Raw genomic sequence first — 22,133 nt, 5'->3', positions numbered from 1 at the left:
TTAATTTAATCATCAACATTTTACCTGGAATTAGAATGAAGGTGATCGAGTTAGGCCGGAGAGTTGCACAAGAGATTTTATTAATTTTAACCACCTACCTAACACACACCTAATCACATTCACTACAGTTGGTCAATATCCATCCACCAAACTCCTTTATTCTTATGTGAAAAGTCGATGCCCTAAAAAAGCCTCCCTCTCCCTCTCTCTCCCCAAGTGTATGCACTGTGCAGTGAAGGGGCCAAGCTCCCCGCCCCTTGGTGTTAATTTTGATAAGTGATATTATATAATTAGACTCCTCTAAGAAGTTTTCTAATTGCACATGTGGCCCTATTTCTCTTATTTTATTTTATTGTTACCCTTTCAAGTTTTATATTGCCCCCCAATCATTTTGCAATAGCCCCGCCACCAATCAAGGATGGAAAAAAAGACCATTAGATTAAAAAAAAAAAAAAACGACTCGAACAATACAAGCATATTGGCCTAGTAATGACTGATCTTATAGAGTCCAAAAAACTAACGGCTCTAATACGAATACCTGGTATACTAGATTTCGCACTGTAGGGCAATGAGTAGTTATTTTGTTGCTTGTTATTTGTAATTGTTCTTCCTTTTTGCGGGCAAAAGTCTTCTACTTAGGTGAGAAAAGCCTAATCATGTAAAGCTTTTAGTTTTAGGGTCCACAAAAATATGCAGCACTCACTTGGATATCTCTCACGTTAAAGCCCTAGATTCTTAGGGTTTTGTATGCGAGGAAAGTCATTGCCCCCTACATGATCTTTATGCAAGTGGTGAAAGATTGATTCCCTTCAAGGAAGGAAAGCAAGATGATTGGTGCATCTAAAAGGTGACACAACAAGCCTCTAGTAGCTAGGCTTTTCTTTGTAACCCATCTTGGTATGTGCTTAATCAAGTTAGAAGGTCATGTGATCATAGTTTAGAACAGTTTGGTCCAAGAAAATTAGGGCATGCCGTGATACTTTGCTGCACCATACATAATCTTCGAGGCAATGATGATCAATGCCCTTTCGATTTGGTGGTTCATTTACGATTTTATCAAACCAGAGATTGTCGTTTTCCAATTATTACATCCATATGTCAACCCATAGGGTCAAGACAAGGTAAAATCATCACTTGTTCTTGTAGTGTCCCACCCTCTCTTTTCAACCTTTTTGCTCCTTTCCTTCTCTGTTTCCTTAGATGATGCAAAAAGAAAAGGGGGTGGCTTAAAGAGCTTAGTTTTTTTTTATGTTCATGCATGTATGGACGTTGAGAATTACGCCGTGTTCTTCCCCTCCAGATTCTGGGTAAAACGGGCTTCATATATTGAAACTGTTTGAACAAAGAGAAAAGGGATCAGTCGTTTACTTTTACCCTACTTGCCCCCCCAAAACTCATCTAATTTCGAGAAATATACTTGCATGTCTACGTGGATACAGAAGATGATTAATTAAGGGGTTTAAGGTTCCAATTATTAGATTATCATAATTCCTTAATCATGACGTGAGAAGATATCATTTAGCCATAGAAATAAAATAAAAATATTTTCCTCTATGGTTTCCAGTAGTGATTCAACAGAGTTAGAATAGGGGACTAAGGTTATCAAAAATTTCCTCGTCTTGCCCATCTACTTTCCAACAACCAGCACTGTTACAGAAGGGATAACTACAAACCCTGTGGCCTTCGAAGAATTTCTGAAGTGGTCACAACTCACCAAAGAGAGGTCTATGAACCATTTTCCTATTATAGGTGGAGAAAACAGCGAGACCTAATTCAGGCTAAAGACGCTATCAATTTTGCCTGGAAACTTGTTAGGTTTTCGGCCCTTACGTGGCGGGTTAAACAGTTGATACATGTCAAAGGGGCCACATCTTGCATGTGCCTAAGGAATAAAGCAGGGCTCCCAATAAGATCCATGGTAAATTAAATTGTGTAAATCTTAACCATAGTGATGAAGTGCTTTGACATATAATCTGTAGCTCATCTTCAACAACGGTCAAGAATGGCGCGGTGGAACGTCATGGCATATGAATATGACAAGAAGATCTAGTAGCCTTATTTTGACCAAAAAGATTTTCCCATTTCACCATAAGAAAAAAAATCATCAAATCATGGATTCCACTTATCCAATAAATTATATGAGAAATGAGACCTCTCGAGGAATATCTATTAAGTTATTCTAAAATAATTTCTTACACGTCAAGACTAAATCCTCCTTAGATAGAATTTTAACGAGAACATTAATGCTTTCACATGAAAGTAAGTTTTCTAGTATTCGAACAGGGATAGAAGTGATATAAAACAAGGTTGAGAGTTGAACCCTAGGACCGCATATCCTTGAGCAAATCCCTCTTGCCACTTGAGCGGTTCATTTATGCATGCTTACTATTGTTTGCAAATAGAAGACGAGTAAAAGGTTTACGCATGTATTGGCCGATGCGCTTGGCCAAGTGATGCCTTTTCCTTTCACAAGTCTTCCTCCTAGGATTAGATACGTGTTGATGAATGAAGATGCTAGTAAATTTGATCAGGCAAGGGGATAAGGTCCAGGTTTAGATTCGCTGTTATTGGACACCTGGTAGATGAAGCGAGTGTCTCGGAGGTTGGTACTTGAAATATTCCATGCTAATATCTCGACTAATCCATAGCTAGATATATGCTAGTGCTACAGACAGTAGAGTAGACCAACCAAGAAGAAAAAAGCATCATCAGGGTATTATTTTGCGAAATATTCCATGTAAAGATGTATTGAAGTTACAGAATCCTGTCTCTTCCATAGATGGGACATCATAATGAGGAGAGCATGCTTATCATGGTGATCTTGCGAATGTACCAAACACACTTATTCCTACATCATAGTCGCAAGCACAGATGACAAACTACTGCTACCTGCAAATTTTAGGCATTCAAGCAGCTAAACTTTTTGAGGCGATCTCAAATACGTTCTCTGACAGTCCATTGGCAGACACGATCATCTCCAGCTGTGCCTGCATTAAAAACCGTGCCCATTTGGATACAAATTAACATCAATGCTTTTGGATGGTTATTCCATCCACAGAAAAAATGGCACCAGCTACTTACCTTGGCAAGGTTTTGCCGGGTTTCATCATAGCGTTTCCATCTTGAGAAGGCTGATACCCTGTGGGATGCCACCTGAAATCCAAGGAGGTTATTGAACAAGCAACTACATATGATCAATCACATGTGCATAGTGATAACGACAACTTACTTCCTACTCCATGAATGTAATATAGAAACAAACCTGAGGATTAATTTTGTCCAGTTGCACCACAATCTCCCCCAAGAACTTGTAGCCTGAACCGTCCTTTGCATGGAAATTCACGGGAGAGCTGCAGAATCCTCCGATGAGTGAGCGGACCTGCATATCACACGAAGGGTTCAATCTCAATCAAAACTTTGAAATTGACACATGAATGTGCGCACACAAACAAACATAAACAGTTATTGATGATTGCATACCTTGTTTGGATTGCGCAGATCAAATGCTGGATGATTCAGGAGGTTCCGAACATTCTCAACATTACCAGGAACATCAGACATGGCTTGAAGGGCAAACCATTTATTCACAACCTAACAGAAAGAGAGAACATATTATCCAACAAGAGATGACAAAATTACTTCAATGCTCTGTTCCTTGAAATGGCTTCCAATTATATAATAGCCTCATGGAAGTCATTTGTTTTTCCAAATATACTTGTCCTCGTGTAACAGGGCACGACAAAACAAGTAAAATGAATTGCTCTCAGCAAAAGACTCACCAAAAATTCATCCTGCCACTTGGTGTAGAAGTCAGCAAGTACTTCATCACAAGTTTTCCCAGGATTTTGGGCTATGGCTGCCAAAGCTGCAAATTGATCGGTCATATTTGTGGCAGCTTTGTACTCATGCAATGCAAGCTCAGTTAACTCCTGGTCTTCAAGTGATGCAAGATATGCTGCAGATGGTGGAAAAGACAGGTGTAACTACTTAAATTAGTTACTATAATCTAGAAACTTCAAATACCATGATGCCAAGAAACACAAGACCAAGACAAGAAACACAGACCAAGGGCAATATTCTTTAGAGCACGCCTAGCCATGTCAGGATGGTTAAACACATACTCTTCTGAGCTCCTATTGTTTTCGACCTGTGAAGTATGACAAATTCATTCACCCAAAGTGATTAATCAAGAAGTAGAGGCATTCAGTACAAATAGAGTAACCCAGGGTGACTGGCCATACTAGGTCTACCGGTAGCTCGAGATATTTCTTACTGAACTCTGAAAGCAACTAGGTCTACCGGTAGCTCGAAGCTGCAGGAAATAAATGAATGGATTAAAAGATACATAAACAAACAACAAAAAATCTACTACATGATCACCAACAATGTTCAAAACAAGTATAAATGAGTAAAAGAGAGTAACCACCCAAGAAGCTAAATCTCAAAATCAATATACAACAATGAAACTTAAAAACAACACAGGTAACTAGGGGCGGAAGTAAGTGGGGGCAAGCAGGGGCCCTGGCCCCCCCAAGACATTTTAATTTTTCTTCATTACCCACAGGTCAAGGTAGGCTTTATTACAGTGACTTTATTTTTAATTTTCAATTCACTCTTCCCTACTTCCCTGGTAAACCAATTCTAATGTGTAATGTTGAAGTTATGGTTAAGTAGTCCTAGTATGCTTCAATTTACGAAGAACCTGCGTTGATTAGTGAGCAACCTCTTATTAGAATCGATATTGTTCATTTAATTAAATATCTAAATAATCATCCTCAAATTTGAGAATACCCGGTTAATCAACAAGATGAAATTCTAAGGGCATACATTAATCTAGAGCCATATCAACATTTAATGTCTAAATATTCAGAAAAACAAATATTATATCTTATTATATTAATTTTGGCCCCCTCTAACAAATAATTCTAGTTCCGCCCCTGCAGGTAACACCTTTACTGGTGGAAACAAATCCTTTTAAGGATGTAGCACCGTTAATAAACCTAGTGCAAATTATAGCAACTGAAATCAATAGCCTTCATGCTCCTTCTGGGTGCTAATAATTCATTGCAACACAGCATAAGAGAGTCCCAACAACCAATCAAAGCCGTTCATGAAATAATTAACACCAACAAATAAAAAACATTTATGCATATAAAAATCAACGAGAAAATAGGATGAGAGTGATCACAGGAGCAGAGGAGATCAAACCCAGGAGACTGGTCTTTGCAAGACAGGAACTTTTGCATGGAAGAATCAATCTAGCCATTTAAAAACTGACAAGAAAAATCCCTATATAAACTACTATAATGAATCTATTAGTTAATGATCAAATCTATTAAAACCCATTAAGAGAGTCAAAGATTGACGAAGTAATAGCTACCCAGATGGCCAAAACCCACTAAAAGGAACCTAAAACCCTTAACCCAAAAACAGAAGCGCTCGCAAAAGTGAATATAATAACTAAAAATAATAATAAGCATGTAAAATGGAAACTAATGTGAGAAAAGGGGGAGATAGATTTACCTAGATGTTTTTTTGATGATCTGATGAAAAGAAAACAGAGGATTTGTTTAAAAATAGAACAAAAATGAAATGGCAGACAGCTTAAGCTTTTAAGTAGAGTGAACTAGGAAAGACAGCTAATTTTTTTTATCTAGATTCTTCTAAATTATAGACTTTTCAGTAAACGATAAATCCTTCTAATACTGTAACACACCCTTCATTTCAAAAGGACAACTTCATCATTCAACGCCTTGCGTGTCACACCTCACAACCTGCCTCCAAGCCCACAGATTAGTAAGGAAATAGTAAAAGATTTTTAATTACATTCAAAAGTCTAATAATCTAATCATGCTTTTGTTTTGTTCTGTCCTGTCCAATATGGAGTTAGTTTGGTTAAGAGAGTAAGTCTGTAAGAGCCTGTCATCGTTAGAAACATGGGCTCTATCTGGTCCAGTAAACCTGTTCTCTTGAATGAAAAATCTAGTGGTACACACACACACTAGGCCCGAAACAAGATATGGGCTACCGTGTTAATACTTAAATTCTTGGTCTGGGTGATTGCTGGGCTCTGGCATCATTTAAGTTGTATTCACTTCCAAGTCTTGGATATGGCGTCAATTTTGGATTTTAAAGAATTTTTTGAAAAACCAACAACCACACTCGGTCATGGCTAGGAGGCCATGATTGGATATGCTTCGGTCCTCGTAAATTCTTTTTAAGCTAATCTAACTCAAAAATTGAAATAATAAATTCTCTTTTTTTTCCTTTTTTTTCCCCGCATTTTTTTTCATTTTTCCCCTTTTTTGAGCTTTACATGAGTTTTTTCCTGAGATTGTCTTCTTTTTTTTTTTGTTTTTTTATTATTTTTTTTTTTAAATTATCTTTTTCGTTTTTTTAGTATTGAATTAGTTAAAAATTTAATTATATTTTTTTCTTTAAAATATTATGAATTACTACAATGTTTCCCTACATGAATTTTTTTTTTTTTTTTTATGGATTTTTTCCTTTTTTAAAAATAAAAATAGTCTTCGTTGTTTTTTTTTTGTAATTCTTTTCTTTAAAACAATGTTGATTGCTATAATATTTCCCCACATGTTTTTTTTTTTAAAAAAAATTTTGTCAAATTTTTTTTTTAATATTGAACTAGTTGAGAATTCAATTTTAACTTTCCTCACATGTTTTTTTTTTTTTTTGCTTTTTTTTCCAAAATTGTCTTCCTTTTCTTTCCAATTTTTTGTATTTTTTTTTTCAAAATTTTTTTTGTCGAATTTTTTTTTATATGGAGCTGGTTGAAATTTTAGCTTTATAGTTTTTTCTTTAAAACACCATGGATTGCTACAATATTTTTCCACATGGTTTTTTTTATTATTTTTTTACGATTTTTTTTCAAAATTATCTTTGTTGATTTTATTTTTTTTATATTAAATAATTTAGGTTCATAGTTTTTTCCTTTAAAACATTGTGGATTACTATAGTGTTTTCCCATATGATTTTTTTCAAAATTATCTTTATCGATTTCATTATTTGTAATATTAAACTGATTAAAAATTACAACTGTAAATTTTTTTTATGAAACACTATAAATTACTACAGTGTTTCCCAATGATTTTTTTTCCTTTCTTTTTTTTTTTGTTATGATTTTTTTTAAAAATTTTCTTTATTCATTTTAATTTTTAAATATTATCTGGTTAAGAATTTAACTTTGTAGTTTTTTTCTTGAAAACAGTGTGAATTACAACAACTTTTCTCTATATCTTTTTTCCACAAATCTACAACAAAGCACAAGCATGCCACAAGCCCGCGGCATCACGCGGGTATAGCATCTAGTATAGACCTAAAACACATTTATGCCTTCAAACAACCCAAAAAAAATGTTCATAAACAAAAAAAAAAAAAAACAACCTAAAACCCAAAAATTTCTAAAGTTAGATTTATTTTCTCAGGCAATTTAAATGCTAACTAACACCCTATTGAAACTTTTCTCATCTAATGAAAAACATTGATATAAAAAACTAATGTTTTGGTGGTAGAAATTAGTATTGACTGACAACTTTATCTTTCTACATCAAAATCAAAATTTAGTGATTTTCTCTCATTAAAGTTTATTCAAGTTAAGGTACAAATAGGGCTAGCTTCGAATAAAGAATATGTTGTGGCCTTAAATTTATTTATTTCTTTATGGTGATCTTGCAAATGTGCCAAACACACTTATTCCAGCATCACGGTCGCAAGCACTGATGACAAACAACCGCAACCTGCAAATTTTAGGCATTTAAGCAGCTAAACTTTTTGAGGCGATCTCAAATACGTTCTCTGACAGTCCATTGGCAGACACGATCATCTCCAGCTGTGCCTGCATTAAAAACCGTGCCAATTTGGATACAAATTAACATCACTGCTTTTGGATGGTTATTCCATCCACAGAAAAAATGGCACCAGCTACTTACCTTGGCAAGGTTTTGCCGGGTTTCATCATAGCGTTTCCATCTTGAGAAGGCTGATACCATGCGGGATGCCACCTGAAATCAAAGGAGGTTATTGAACAAGCAACTACAGATGATCAATCCCATGTGCATAGTGATAACGACACCTTACTTCCTACTCCATGAATGTAATATAGAAACAAACCTGAGGATTAATTTTGTCCAGTTGCACCACAATCTCCCCCAAGAACTTGTAGCCTGACCCGTCCTTTGCATGGAAATTCACGGGAGAGCTGCAGAATCCTCCGATGAGTGAGTATACCTGCATATCACACCAAGGGTTCAATCTCAATCAAAACTTTGAAATTGACACATGAATGTGCGCACACAAACAAACATAAACAGTTATTGATGATTGCATACCTTGTTTGGATTGCGCAGATCAAATGCTGGATGATTCAGGAGGTTCCGAACATTCTCAACATTACCAGGAACATCAGACATGGCTTGAAGGGCAAACCATTTATTCACAACCTAACAGAAAGAGAGAACATATTATCCAACAAGAGATGACAAAATTACTTCAATGCTCTGTTCCTTGAAATGGCTTCCAATTATATAATAGCCTCATGGAAGTCATTGTTTTCCAAATATACTTGTCCTCGGTGTAACAGGGCACGACAAAACAAGTAAAATGAATTGCTCTCAGCAAAAGACTCACCAAAAATTCATCCTGCCACTTGGTGTAGAAGTCAGCAAGTACTTCATCACAAGTTTTCCCAGGATTTTGGGCTATGGCTGCCAAAGCTGCAAATTGATCGGTCATATTTGTGGCAGCTTTGTACTCATGCAATGCAAGCTCAGTTAACTCCTGGTCTTCAAGTGATGCAAGATATGCTGCAGATGGTGGAAAAGACAGGTGTAACTACTTAAATTAGTTACTATAATCTAGAAACTTCAAATACCATGATGCCAAGAAACACAAGACCAAGACAAGAAACACAGACCAAGGGCAATATTCTTTAGAGCACGCCTAGCCATGTCAGGATGGTTAAACACATACTCTTCTGAGCTCCTATTGTTTTCGACCTGTGAAGTATGACAAATTCATTCACCCAAAGTGATTAATCAAGAAGTAGAGGCATTCAGTACAAATAGAGTAACCCAGGGTGACTGGCCATACTGTGCGTAAGAACTCTGCTTTCAGTTCAGATGCAAGCTGCTTCCTGATGAAAGATCGAACAGCATGAACAGCATCAGGATCTGCAACTTCCATCATGTCCATTATTTCTCCTTCACCTGGTAGTGTTATTGCCTTTGCAATAAATTCCTGGATAACAAAAAGATTAAGCCTCATTAGTGCATTACATCTTCTATCTACTCTGGTGCATGAATCTTCGAACTCCTCCCTCCCCACAAACAAGAGGAGGAAGATGAGGTAAAAACACTGGCCATACCTTATCCAAGTTCGAGTCACTAAGTATGCTTCTTAGCCCTTGCACAAACTTCGGGTTCAGAACCAATGGTTTCCCTTGTTGGCAATCAGCGACTAAGCTGAGCATCAGTTTTCTAGCCAAGACTTGTCCAGCCTCCCATCTGAAACAAAAAAAAAAAAAAAAAAAGTATAAAATACCTTTCCATCAGTCTCTTTAAAGTAAGAAAAATGGCACAAGTGCTTAGAGATAGACAAACCGGTTGAATTCGTCTGAATCATGAGCAAGGAGGAAAAACAGATCACTGTCAGAGAGATCAGATTCAAGACGGATTGGAGCGCTGAAACCCCGCAATAGAGAAGGTACTGGCCGCTCAAGTATATCAGAGAAAACAAATTCCTCCTCTTTCTGCAGCATCAGCAGTAAATTCACTTCTTATTAATAAAAGTGATGCATGATATAAATTCCTTTCCTTTTAATCTCAATAAATAAATATCACAATAAAAGCATCATATAACTACTAACTAACATCAACCACAACTACTAACATCTTTATAGTAGATCCAGGAACACCACTAATTCATATGAATAACTAGTAACACATATCCAACCAAGAAAAATCTGAAAATACCATTTTGATGCTTAACCAAAAATCTGGCAAAACAATTAAAAACAGGACATTGGAAAGCAACCGCAGTTAATAAGATATCCAAGGAGAAACTAAAACATGCAAAGATAAAGCAAGCATGGGTTCACCAGTGTGCTCTCACCTTCGTTACTCTAAGAATTGTACTATAGGCTGGTTGACTGTCACTTGCAATAGACTTCAATGCTCCATCATGATACACACAAGAGAGCGGCATGTCCTTGCCACTTGTGTCCAGCAGCCCTAACACCACAGGAATGAACATGGGTTCTTTAACTGGTTGCCCTGGCGTTGGTGGTACTTCTTGACTGTGCAATATCCAGATTCCGAGTTGTCAGTCATACCACAAGACTAATAAAGGAATATTATGCCTCTCGCAAGGAAGGTAGCATGCATACCTGAACTTTAAGGTGAAAGTATGAGCTTCAGCATCATAAGTTGAAGTAACTTTCACCAGAGGTGTACCAGCTTGTGAGTACCTGTAATTTTATTACATTCCAAGGTAAGCATAAAAAAGCAGAGGGTAATTCAAATAAAATAAAAGACAGGTCCATACCATTGTAAGAAATTAGCAAAATCTGCATCATTTGCATCTCGCATGGCAGCAAAAAAATCTTCACATGTCACAGCTTGACCATCATGTCTTTTAAAATAAAGATCCATGCCCTGAAATACAAAAAACAATTGTGGTTAAATTTTCCAGGATGCACAGTTTTATGGTATAGCTGATTATCACACAAGAATCAGTTTGGATCATTTTCTACCTTTCTGAAACCTTGACTCCCTAATAAGGTTTTGTACATCCTGACAACTTCCGCTCCCTGATACACAAAAATAAGAATTTGATGCATCAACAGTGCTCCTTATCCACACACATGCACACACATACAAAAGATGAGAACGCTTTCATACCTTTTCATACACCTGCAATGAAGAAAAACAAGAAAGAAAACCCAAAAGATGAAAAATTAGGTAACTGGCCTCGTGAAAGGAGGAAAACTGAACAAAATTAAAAGATGCATCCACAAATTTCCAAACCATACCGTCACTGCAAATTTTTGGCGGTGAAAAGTCCCATATCAGAATGAACCCAACATCATTGCAAAAGACAGCCAAATATCAAAAAAGTTAAAAGACCAAATTCCAAACCACTTGAAAGCAAAGTGTTTCATGAAGCTTTGACTGAATAAGTCATACAGAACAGAAACTAACCAGTGTAGAAGTTGTCCATCTGTGGATAAAAAAGCAGTGACATTCAATGCAGTCCTCAACTAAAAAATAAGTTTAAAGCAAGCAGATAGTTTAACAGAAAAGGTCTTTGATAAATAAGTAGATTTCATACCTTGATATATGAATGTGGTCGCACTGGATGAGCCATAGGACTGGCATCCTGAATGATTACAAAATAGCTTTGTTAGTGCTTGCATATAGTATGTTGTATCAGAATCCGTGTGAAATTATAGAGAAAGCATACTCATGTATCAACTTATCATTGTGAAAGTAATTTAAACACCTGAAGATTAATACTTAAGACATCACTTCAAAAATTGTGAAAAGGGACAAGAAAGAACCTGTGGGAACTGAGAAATTCGAAGCTTTGAAACATCAGAGATCCTCTTCACAGTGCGGCTTCCCATATCAGATGAAAACTCCTAGCAATGTCAAAAGATTTTCAAGAATAAATAAAGGAACTAATGCGACTATGAAATTGCCACTCGTTATATAGGAAAGAAAAGAGTTCTACCTGATCACGAAATACAGTTAGACCTTCCTTTAAACTGAGCTGGAACCAGTCACGACAAGTCACCCTGCATTTATTCAGATATCACTTAATTAAAGTTTCAATACATACTGTAATTCACAATAATACAAAAGCAATAAAAAATACATTCATCTCCATGACCACTAGAACAACAAATCCACTACAAACATACTGCAACAACCCAGATCTTATTTCTCTGCTTATAAAAATAGAATGCAATAACACAGGCATAAAGACAGGATAAAAAATGGGACTTTATGCCAACCTGTTGCCTGTCCAGTTGTGGAAATACTGCAGATAGAAACAAGACAAATTTCAAGTCAAAACAATACATTCCTTGGAATCATACAAAAGGTATTGAAAAAACATGCTCCTTCTGTTATATCATAACAAACCTCATGGCCAATAACCCCAAGAATAGCAGCATAATCTGCATCTGAAGCAGTTTCTGGGGATGCCAAAACAAGCTTGGAATTGAAAATCTGCCAAAAGGAAATCCATATAGATAAGATCAATTTGTTTTTGGTGTTAATAAGAAGATAAAATAAACAAAATATAATTGAGGATGAACTCGAGAAAAGTTAGATGACATACATTCAAACTTTTGTTCTCCATGGCTCCCCTGACAATCAATCAGAAACAAGGTAGTGTGAGTGTCTTAAGTGCATGAAACTAACAGTATTTGTCAACATTATACAGATCAAACAAGATAAAGGGCTATTATATGAGCACGTTTTACTAAACAAAGAATGTAACTTACATGTTAAAATCAGGGACAGCAACAATGTTAAAGAGATCTAGGTCATATTCAAGACCAAAAACCTGTTTGCAGAGTTACATGATAAAATGGTAAGACTTTTAACACTAAAACCCAAAAGTTAGGTTTGATATTATTTTTAAATAATGGGTTAGATAGGAAGATACGAACATCCTCATCCCATTTCATTGCTGCTTTAAGTGAATACATGGCATGTGCTGTCTTGGGTACATCTTGTGCAGGGGTCCAAATTCTTAGTGACACTTTTCGACCAGAACGGGTAACAAACGTGTCATCTCTGCTCTCCAGCTGTCCAGCAACCAATGCAAACAAATAGCAAGGTTTCTTGAAGGGATCCTCCCAGAGAACATAATGCTTACCACCCTGCATCAGAACCAGAGAAGCAGACATTCGATGGTGATTTTTTTTTTTTTTTTTTTTCGTGGATGGGGGAGGCTATTCTACATAACAGGTAAATTCACCTCAAGGTCTCCTTGTTCCAAGAGATTTCCATTAGATAGCAATACTGGGTACAAAGATTTATCAGCTTCAATCCGGACAGTGTATTTTGCCATTATATCAGGGCGATCCTGTTACCATATTAAAATAAAATAATTTAAAGTTGTATTTAGCAGTATGAATCAATAGAATTAAATGGTTCTATGAATCAACCTGATAATATGTAATTTTGCGGAAACCCTCTGCTTCACATTGAGTGCAGAAATTCCCAGATGACTTGTAAAGTCCCTAAAGAGAAAAAGGATAGTGCAACTTCAAATCTAGCAAACAGTCACATGAAGCATCTGTGAAAAGGACGAGAGAAAATATGGTGTACCTCCAATGATGTGTTCTTCTGGGGATATATCTCAGTAACAATTTCCAACTTAAATTTACCAGAAGGTGGTGATAGGATTGTTAAATGGCGTGATTCCAAATGATAATCTCCATTCTGGTAAAAAAGAAATGTGCAAAAAAAAAAAGTTGTGTTAAATCATCACCAAATTATCTTAAACCCTCCCTGTCCCAAAAAAAGAAAGAAGAGAGAAAGAAGAGGAAAAAAAAACAGAGAGAGATGAGGAAAGAAAAGGAATAAAGTGCCAAACATCACAAAATGGCAAAAGTTCTAATTGGGTGTGAGCATCCTTGGACTAATAAAATGCAAAAAAAGGAAAAGGTATAACATTATCAAAACCTCCTATAGGAAAGAGTGTGCACAAATATCAGGATCAAAAAAGCAAAAAAGCTTTCCAATATAGTTAAGTGGAAAAATCCACAAGCTACGCCAACATCCGGAAGAGTGAAATGTACATACCTTCAGTTCCTCACCATTGACTTTAACTGAAAGCAGCTTCAGGTCTGCTCCATCCAAAACTAGCGAAGAAGAAGATCCTATACAACAATAGTTTTTGATTAGCCAGTGCTATGGTATGAACTGCCATTGTAAGAACAACATTTGCAAATTTCCTACAGATGTCTGATCAAATTCTATGAGCAAAGAATGGCCTTAATAGTTACCTTCAACTCTGGGTAAAACAGTTATTTTTGAACTAACAATTGTTTTCTCATCACCCAGCAAAAATGTCAAATCCACCTAAGATAAGGATATAAGCACATGAGGATAAGTGAAAGCCAAAGAAAGAAATTCAGAGTCCTAGATGTCTATATTCCAAACTCAACTAAGTTTTTGCATACCGAATCAAAGTAGTAGTCAGGCAACTTGTGATCCTTGAGAAAGATTTCTTTTGGTGCGTCCATTTTGGATTCTTCAACTTGCTTGGGTAATGGTTCTGTGGCGACTGCACAAATTAGCCTCCTTCTGTCTTGCTTATCTCTCTGAAAATATGTCAAGGAATGCACAATAAGGTCATACACATGCATGAAACACCAAGCAAAACAAATCAATCAAGGAAAAAATACACAATTTGCCATGCCACTTTATCGGGTGCATGAGTGAATGTGTGTGCAGTGTGTGTGGATATGGTGTGTGCATGTTCTGGCAAGTGGTATTTAGACAGACAAGATGAAACCAAGGAACTTACATGTAATGCTGGGTATGAAAACCGGTACTTCCTTCGAAAGGCAACCTAGATAACAATTTTGTCAGGACAATTGGCAGAACTTGGAATACAACGATGAGTTGAAGCCAAAATAATCATAGAAAAACTTGCGTTCAGATTTTCAAGGTCACACGTGCAAAAATTATGCAAACCTCTGAGCTGAGGAATCCTCTGTATTTCGAGATATTTCTTACTGAACTCTGAAAGCAACTAGGTCTACCGGTAGCTCGAAGCTGCAGGAAATAAATGAATGGATTAAAAGATACATAAACAAACAACAAAAAATCTACTACATGATCACCAACAATGTTCAAAACAAGTATAAATGAGTAAAAGAGAGTAACCACCCAAGAAGCTAAATCTCAAAATCATATACAACAATGAACTTAAAACAACACAGGTAACACCTTTACTGGTGGAAACAAATCCTTTTAAGGATGTAGCACCGTTAATAAACCTAGTGCAAATTATAGCAACTGAAATCAATAGCCTTCATGCTCCTTCTGGGTGCTAATAATTCATTGCAACACAGCATAAGAGAGTCCCAACAACCAATCAAAGCCGTTCATTAAATAATTAACACCAACAAATAAAAAACATTTATGCATATAAAAATCAACGAGAAAATAGGATGAGAGTAATCACAGGAGCAGAGGAGATCAAACCCAGGAGACTGGTCTTTGCAAGACAGGAACTTTTGCATGGAAGAATCAATCTAGCCATTTAAAAACTGACAAGAAAAATCCCTATATAAACTACTATAATGAATCTATTAGTTAATGATCAAATCTATTAAAACCCATTAAGAGAGTCAAAGATTGACGAAGTAATAGCTACCCAGATGACCAAAACCAACTAAAAGGAACCTAAAACCCTTAACCCAAAAACAGAAGCGCTCGCACGCACTGGCAGGGTTCTTATAGATAAAAGGATATTTCAAAATATGGACAGAAAAACTTCAAAAGTGAATATAATAAATAATAATAAGCACGTAAAATGGAAACTAATGTGAGAAAACGGGGAGATAGATTTACCTAGATGTTTTTTTGATGATCTGATGAAAAGAAAACAGAGGATTTGTTTAAAAATAGAACAAAAATGAAATGACAGACAGCTTAAGCTTTAAGTAGAGTGAACTAGGAAAGACAGCTAATTTTTTTTATCTAAATTCTTCTAAATTATAGACTTTTCAGTAAACGATAAATCCTTCTAATACTGTAACACACCCTTCATTTCAAAAAGACAACTTCATGATTCATCATTCAACGCCTTGCGTGTCACAACTCACAACCTGCCTCCAAGCCCACCGATTAGTAAGGAAATAGTAAAAGATTTTTAATTACTTTCAAAAGTCTAATAATCTAATCATGCTTTTGTTTTGTTCTGTCCTGTCCAATATGGAGTTAGTTTGGTTAAGAGAGTCTGTAAGAGCCTGTCATCGTTAGAAACATGGGCTCTATCTGGTCCAGTAAACCTGTTCTCTTGAATGAAAAATCTAGTGGTACACACACACACTAGGCCCGAAACAAGATATGGGCTACCGTGTTAATACTTAAATTCTTGGTCTGGGTGATTGCTGGGCTCTGGCATCATTTAAGTTGTATTCACTTCCAAGTCTTGGATATGGCGTCAATTTTGGATTTTAAAGAATTTTTTGAAAAACCAACAACCACACTCGGTCATGGCTCGGAGGCCATGATTGGATATGCTTCGGTCCTCGTAAATTCTTTTTAAGCCCATCTAACTCAAAAATTGAAATAATAAATTCTTTTTTTTTACTTTTTTTTCCCCCCCATTTTTTTTCATTTTTTCCCTTTTTTTGAGCTTTACATGTGTTTTATGCCTTCAAACCACCCAAAAAAATGGTTCGGGAACAAAAAAAAAACAACCTAAAACCCAAAAACTTCTTGAAGTTAGATCTATTTTCTCAAGCAATTTGAATGCTAAGTAACACCTTATTGAAACTTTTCTCGTTTAATGGAACACGTTGACATAAAAAACTAGTGTTTTGGTGGTAGAAATCAGTGTCAACTGACAACTTTATCTTTCTACATCGAACTCTAGTGATTTTCTCTCATTAAAGTTTATTGAAGTTAAGGTACGAAAAGGGCTAGCATCGTATAAAGAATATGTTATGAACTTGAATTTATTTATTTCTTTACGTGTAAAATGTTCTCATCAACTTTTTTATAATAATGACTTTTTTAAAGCAAATAGTTATAGAAATAATAATGCTACAAACAAAACACTAAGACATGTTGGTAAAATATTGTAACTAAATTTATTGTTTACTATCTCATATTTTACTATGGATTGAAGCATTAAATTTTTTTTATTCATTTTAGTTCTCAAACTTTTTTTGTCTCAATTGAGTCCTTATAAGGCCAATTTAGTGGCTAATTGCTTCAAATTTGTTAAGAAAAGACATGATTAAAAACCAAAGATTAAAGTGAAAGAGACGAAGAAATTAGGTGGCAATTTCATATTTGAAAAGAAAAGTTTAAATTAGTCCTCACTTTTTATCCTTTTAGTTTTAAAAAATTCAATTTCAATACAAAACTTTATTTTTCAGTCTCTAGTTTGAGAGAAAAGTGAAAAAGTTATTGGGTTTCAATGTAGAGAGAGAGAGAGTTATCAATTAACACCAATCTCGACTACCAAAACAATTGTTTTTGGTGTCAATAAATTATATTTGATGATGAAAGTTTCAATGAGGTGTTATTTAGTATTTAAATTGCCTTAAAAAATAGATGTAATCTCAAGAAATTTTGAGGTTTTAGATATATTTTCTATTTTTGAATCATTTTTTGAATTACTTGAAGAAATAAACCCCTCTTCTTCATCCATCCATTCATGAATTATGGCACTGCACAAACTCAAGTACAACTACTATTGCAGAAGAAGATATCTACTGTTGAATTCGATCACAGGGACAAGTTTGGAGTCTAAAATCTTACTTTTATGTAAATATACTATTTATTATAAATAAATAAAATGTTTCCCGCTAATTGCTTTTAACAGAATCCTGTCCTGTTTCAACTAACCATATGATTACATTCTTAAATTGAAGGAGTTTATGGGGAAATCTTTCGAGGTTTTTTTTTTTTAACCATTTAGCCTTTTATATTTACAAAATTGGATTATATATATTAGATGCCCTTTTTATCTTCCTTTTTCTGTCTCCAGTTGGAGAACGAGAAGAAATCATCAGAGCCTGTTCAAGTTGGGGTATAGATAGGGCTAGCAGAGAATATTCATCGCTTTGTTTTTATTTTAGGACCAAAAACAAACAAACAAAGAAGAAAAAGAAAAATATAAATAATGCCCCCATGCAGGATCGAACTACAGACCTTCAGTTTACAAGACTGACGCTCTACCACTGAGCTATAGGGGCCTTGTTGCTTAGGGGTCCATTTTATATAGATATATATATATCTAAAACAATATATCGTGATCAATTTCTCTGAGGAGCTTTCTTCGCCCATTCAAAGAACGCACATTTCCGGGTAGTCTCTTTAGAGCTATGGACCAGGAAAGAAAATGCATGAGCCATTAGACTAGTGGAGTTTATAGCTTGATTCCACCAAGTTATTCAATGCCCGCCTCGGATCTCTCCAAAAATCTCATAAAAATTATAGTTCCAAATTTGGAAGTAAACTCTCCAGGCTTAACAGAAGAGTATGAGAGTTGCCCTCCGATCACCATTAGCTAAGTAATCTACCAAAAGACATCCATGAGTGGAGTGGAGACCAGACATGTCCCACGAAAATATGACATGTTCATGCACATGCAAAGGATTAGCTGCCTGATTTAGACCCTCCCTCCCAACAGTAATGAATATCTGAAACACTGATCCAGAGTTGAATAATTTACAGGACATTTATGGCAAATAAAGAGAGAAGAGAAGGAATTTTTCCATCAGCCTTCAGTTTTGCTGAGGGATTTAATTTTTCATTTTAAAAGAGCTGAATTTCATGTACAGGCAGAGACAATTGGAAGACATCCATACATTTAATCAAGGATCGGCTTTGCCAGCAACTTGGTCATCATCGGAGTTGTAATCATCTTCACTCAGCTCTTCATCACTGGATTTTTCTTCTGGTTTTGCCCCTATATCCTCTGGCTTCGCATATTTCTCACAATATTCTGGAAATAAGACAGTCGTAAATGACAGTTGCACAATATGAGGAAATAAAAGAGAAACAAGACAAATAGATGAAGGGTGCGAGTAGTTAGAGTTCAAGACGATAAGAGTAGATAAAACATTGGATTGTCGATCTTTATGTAACATAATACAATTCATAGAAACAATGAGGTTGATGCCAGTATGCGTGCATCACTCAGAGAAGGTACAGGTACAGTATACATCTATTGCCCGCTTAGTTTTGTTTAACTTTTGATGATCCATCATCATACGACACACAGACCTATATCAGACTTCCGTATTTCGTGCAACATAAAGTCCATTTTTGTGAACCCCATTCAGAAACTACTCTTCATTTCTTCTTCCAATCACACAAAGTTCTAATTTCTCAAATAATCTCCAAATTCCAAAACCAAATTAGAAGCCATTTTGAAAACAAAGAACTGAACAAACCAACATTAACTATCTTTACTCTTTGGGCAGCCATGGATTCTTGTTGGGGCTCCTATTGTTTAAATCTGTAATTCCTGTGTAGGAAATTGAGGCCATCCTCACATATTTGATATCATTTCACGGTTACTGAGTCATTTACAAAAGACAAATTTGATTTTGGGTTTCAGGATCTAGTTAAGAGACAATAAATGATTGACTGACATCAGCTCTCCCAAAGCCATGTTCATAAAGAAAATCTTACTATACTATAGTCTTCCCAGACCCAATACACAAATTTCTGTAAAGAAATTCTAGAGGAAGAAAATAAACTGTTTGCAGCAGCGATTGCCTGACAGCCAACATCCCCTCCAACAATGTCACAAATGGTTTGCAGTCCCCTTGCCTTCATGCACTCATGCATCAAAATAGATGTAATTACATGCCTTTTCACAGGAAATGTTTCCATTCAATATATAGTAATTTCTGAATTAACAATTCAAAATCAACAGCAGACCCATTTTGCTTTTTGGTCTAAAGGTCTTATTACTTTCCTAAGGATATGTAGATACCAAGTCCTTTCAATGCATCAAACCATCCAATCCAAAAGACAACAGAGGAAAGTAAAGGTACATCTCAATGTCTCAGATCTTGCTGCTTCCTATTTGATCTTTAATGGATGCAGTGAATTACCTAAATGGTGAATCCTCCTAATAATCAAAACCCAGCAGAAACAAATCATGCTCCAAGTTCAAACTAAAATTAGGTCAGATATTATAGATATACAATGGAAACAAAAATGTGACGAGCGTGCAAGTTCAAAGATGTAGATCCAAAATGAAAATCCAATGACTAATTAATTTAACTGGAATTAGATAAAGCAATTGTAGCTACCAACTTGAAACACTAAGCTATAATAAACCTGAATAGGAATCACTCATCAAGTTCAAGGTTAAAACTATGATGCTTCTTTCAGAATATCACTCAAACCTCAACAAAAGTGGTTCAATCACCAATGAGCATAAATGAGCTGGGTTAATGTTGTCCTCGACATGCAATGTAATTTCCCTGTCTTGGAGTCTTATATTTATGAATTTCTACATGCATTTTAAAGTGGAAAAAAGCTACAGATTTCAGGATGGAAATAAGAGAGCTGGAAATAATGCTTAAGTTCACAAACTATGTTTAGAGTTCCTACCTTTCACTCTTTGATCGTAAGTAGTGTGATCACGCATCATCAAAGCAGCAGCTTCTCCATTCAATGGATCTGATGCATTTGGATACAAAAGTAGCTGTGGGAGAAATACTTCAAATACATTTACCAGATCTGTGGATTTTCATTAAAATGGAAATTGTCAAATTCTGACAATAACAGCATTACTCAAAAATTGAAGAAATGGATGAATCAGATTTAGAAGCTCCACATATAGCATACAAAGTGTCCATTGATAAATAACAACAAAGCAGAAGGTTTACCAAACATGGGGCTCCAAGTTTGGTTGATAACATCCAAACACACCGAACCAGACCTGAAACTCAAACAAAAACCCACATTTCCGTTAAAAGTTGTAAACTAACAATACATATAAGCAAACACCAACTTTGAACGAGCTAAAGTAGTCAAATTTTAGCATCCACTAACTCACATTTCATCAACGTTTGGGTGATAGATCTTGTTGACAAAGCCAATTGATGGAGATTTGTAAGGATAAGCATCTGGCAATTCGACTCTTATCTTCCACACACCTCCTTGATAAAGACCTGCCATGTTCCCACAAAGAAAAAGAAGAGAAGAGATAATAAAATATCTGTATCCATAATTTAAAAACCCCAAAAGAAACTTAAACTTTATCTTTGCCGAGGAAAATCAACAAACAAAAAACTTGCAACCAATACAAGGAGAAGAAGAAGAAGTGCAGTGCAATTCATTAAAATCACACTCTACTTTACAGTAAAAGAAAAACTACATGCTTCTTCTCATGCATCAATAGTAAAAAGATCTGCTTAAAACTCAACTTCAACAAAGAAAAACCTGCAGTAAAAGAAATATAAAGGGCTCAATTCATCAAAGAAAAAAGAAGAAGAAAATATAACTTCTTATCCACTGCAATCTTGAAGAACAAATACAAAAACCAAAGTATCCACATGGATCAACAGGAATAAATAAAAAATCAACTGAAAAAACAGATATTAACCCACCAAGAAAAACATTTTTAAAAAAAAAAGTTGAATTAAAGAAAGAAAACAGTAAAAAGAAAAAATGGGTACTGAAGATTTTGATTGCTTACTTTCTTTAGGTCCATTGAATTCCACATAAAACTCTTGCATGCCATCATTGATCATTTCCACTTTGTAATCACTCATCATCCTAGTCAATCAAAACCCAGAAAAAAATAAATTGAAAATCGATAAAAAAAAACACCGAACAAACCGAATTAAATAAAGAACGAAACTTGTCAAAAAAGCAACAAGATTTTTACAGTTTCATCAAATCCATCTCCCTGCGTTTGCTTGGTGAAGACATTTTTGCTCCTTTTTTTTTTGTTTTTTCTTGTTGATTGTTGAAAGACTAGAAAAGAGGTCTTTTTATCTAAAATGGTTTCGGACATGAATGAGGAAAAAGTAGGAATTATATTTTATAATACTATTGTGCACACTCTCCCATGGCTATGTGGAGTCAGCTCCCTATTTCACTGTAATTTTCCTTTACATAGAATGCATGAAAAAAAATTACAATATTTCCATTTCTTCTTTTTATTTTGGTTACTTTTCTTTTAGATATTTAGTTCACGTTTTTTGAATAAATATTTAAAATGATATCATTTCTTTTAAAATCAACCATAATTAAAAAATAATCCAGATTTTTTTGTAAATAATTTATTTATCTCGATATTCCATCGCATTAGGTTCAAAGTAATAACAATTTTCACCAACAATTAAAATGCCATGTCATGCTAGCACAATGATATGTCAACAAGTG

At 35.3% G+C, this 22,133-nt stretch overlaps 3 protein-coding genes and 1 non-coding gene across 5 annotated transcripts; all 4 read right to left on the bottom strand.

Annotated features, from left to right (window-relative positions):
- Positions 1 to 2,692: 2,692 nt before the first annotated feature.
- LOC118033716 (puromycin-sensitive aminopeptidase-like) lies at positions 2,693 to 5,764 on the bottom strand. 2 transcript variants are annotated; one of them, XM_035038812.2, is made up of 8 exons: positions 5,524 to 5,764; positions 4,242 to 4,312; positions 4,066 to 4,147; positions 3,780 to 3,955; positions 3,481 to 3,591; positions 3,263 to 3,379; positions 3,082 to 3,153; positions 2,693 to 2,987 (listed from the first exon to the last, which is right to left on the bottom strand). In XM_035038812.2, the coding sequence occupies exons 3-8, from the start codon at positions 4,097 to 4,099 to the stop codon at positions 2,907 to 2,909; spliced, it is 591 nt and encodes a 196-aa protein (XP_034894703.1). In that variant the 5' UTR covers positions 4,100 to 4,147; positions 4,242 to 4,312; positions 5,524 to 5,764; the 3' UTR covers positions 2,693 to 2,906. The 2 variants fall into 2 exon arrangements, with proteins under 2 accessions (XP_034894703.1, XP_034894705.1); XM_035038814.2 differs by lacking the exons at positions 4,242 to 4,312; positions 5,524 to 5,764 and having other exon boundaries at positions 3,780 to 3,983; positions 4,066 to 4,139.
- Positions 5,765 to 7,569: 1,805 nt separating this feature from the next.
- Positions 7,570 to 15,574, bottom strand: LOC118033715 (puromycin-sensitive aminopeptidase). The gene is made up of 33 exons (XM_035038806.2): positions 15,226 to 15,574; positions 14,733 to 14,813; positions 14,563 to 14,607; positions 14,216 to 14,356; positions 14,039 to 14,114; positions 13,836 to 13,912; positions 13,359 to 13,472; positions 13,196 to 13,270; positions 13,006 to 13,113; positions 12,695 to 12,907; positions 12,527 to 12,588; positions 12,361 to 12,388; positions 12,162 to 12,248; positions 12,032 to 12,057; positions 11,749 to 11,812; positions 11,576 to 11,656; positions 11,347 to 11,394; positions 11,217 to 11,235; positions 11,048 to 11,052; positions 10,917 to 10,928; positions 10,769 to 10,825; positions 10,561 to 10,670; positions 10,403 to 10,483; positions 10,129 to 10,312; positions 9,618 to 9,766; positions 9,383 to 9,521; positions 9,109 to 9,255; positions 8,933 to 9,014; positions 8,647 to 8,822; positions 8,349 to 8,459; positions 8,131 to 8,247; positions 7,950 to 8,021; positions 7,570 to 7,855 (listed from the first exon to the last, which is right to left on the bottom strand). Exons 1-33 carry the CDS (start codon positions 15,301 to 15,303, stop codon positions 7,775 to 7,777), a joined length of 2,946 nt encoding a protein of 981 aa, XP_034894697.1. The 5' UTR covers positions 15,304 to 15,574; the 3' UTR covers positions 7,570 to 7,774.
- A 2,328-nt stretch (positions 15,575 to 17,902) lies between these two features.
- Positions 17,903 to 17,974, bottom strand: TRNAT-UGU (transfer RNA threonine (anticodon UGU)). The gene has a single exon. It is a non-coding gene; the product is annotated as a tRNA-Thr (tRNA).
- Positions 17,975 to 18,389: 415 nt separating this feature from the next.
- On the bottom strand, positions 18,390 to 21,826 carry LOC118033717 (ubiquitin-conjugating enzyme E2 5). The gene is made up of 6 exons (XM_035038815.2): positions 21,634 to 21,826; positions 21,442 to 21,521; positions 20,800 to 20,914; positions 20,630 to 20,682; positions 20,352 to 20,480; positions 18,390 to 18,726 (listed from the first exon to the last, which is right to left on the bottom strand). The coding sequence occupies exons 1-6, from the start codon at positions 21,675 to 21,677 to the stop codon at positions 18,596 to 18,598; spliced, it is 552 nt and encodes a 183-aa protein (XP_034894706.1). The 5' UTR covers positions 21,678 to 21,826; the 3' UTR covers positions 18,390 to 18,595.
- Between the last annotated feature and the right edge of the window lie 307 nt (positions 21,827 to 22,133).

This window comes from Populus alba, chromosome 1 (genome assembly GCF_005239225.2).
Source record: "Populus alba chromosome 1, ASM523922v2, whole genome shotgun sequence".
Taxonomy (NCBI): domain Eukaryota; kingdom Viridiplantae; phylum Streptophyta; class Magnoliopsida; order Malpighiales; family Salicaceae; genus Populus; species Populus alba.
The sequence above is the reverse complement of the archived record's forward strand: the minus strand, read 5'-3'. Positions and strand labels throughout refer to the sequence as shown.

Coding starts and splice junctions, on each gene's coding strand:
- LOC118033716 (XM_035038812.2), bottom strand. CDS start 4,099: ATGGCTAGGCGTGCTCTAAAGAATATTGCCCTTG. Junction 3,956..4,065: donor TCTAAAGAATATTGCCCTTG/GTCTGTGTTTCT, acceptor CACCATCTGCAG/CATATCTTGCATCACTTGAA. Junction 3,380..3,480: donor ATCTGCGCAATCCAAACAAG/GTATGCAATCAT, acceptor TGTGATATGCAG/GTCCGCTCACTCATCGGAGG.
- LOC118033715 (XM_035038806.2), bottom strand. CDS start 15,303: ATGGCTAGATTGATTCTTCCATGCAAAAGTTCCTGTCTTGCAAAGACC. Junction 12,589..12,694: donor CAATGAAATGGGATGAGGAT/GTTCGTATCTTC, acceptor CTCTGCAAACAG/GTTTTTGGTCTTGAATATGA. Junction 8,248..8,348: donor ATCTGCGCAATCCAAACAAG/GTATGCAATCAT, acceptor TGTGATATGCAG/GTATACTCACTCATCGGAGG.
- LOC118033717 (XM_035038815.2), bottom strand. CDS start 21,677: ATGTCTTCACCAAGCAAACGCAGGGAGATGGATTTGATGAAACT. Junction 21,522..21,633: donor GAGATGGATTTGATGAAACT/GTAAAAATCTTG, acceptor TTGATTGACTAG/GATGATGAGTGATTACAAAG. Junction 18,727..20,351: donor TTACGATCAAAGAGTGAAAG/GTAGGAACTCTA, acceptor TCTTATTTCCAG/AATATTGTGAGAAATATGCG.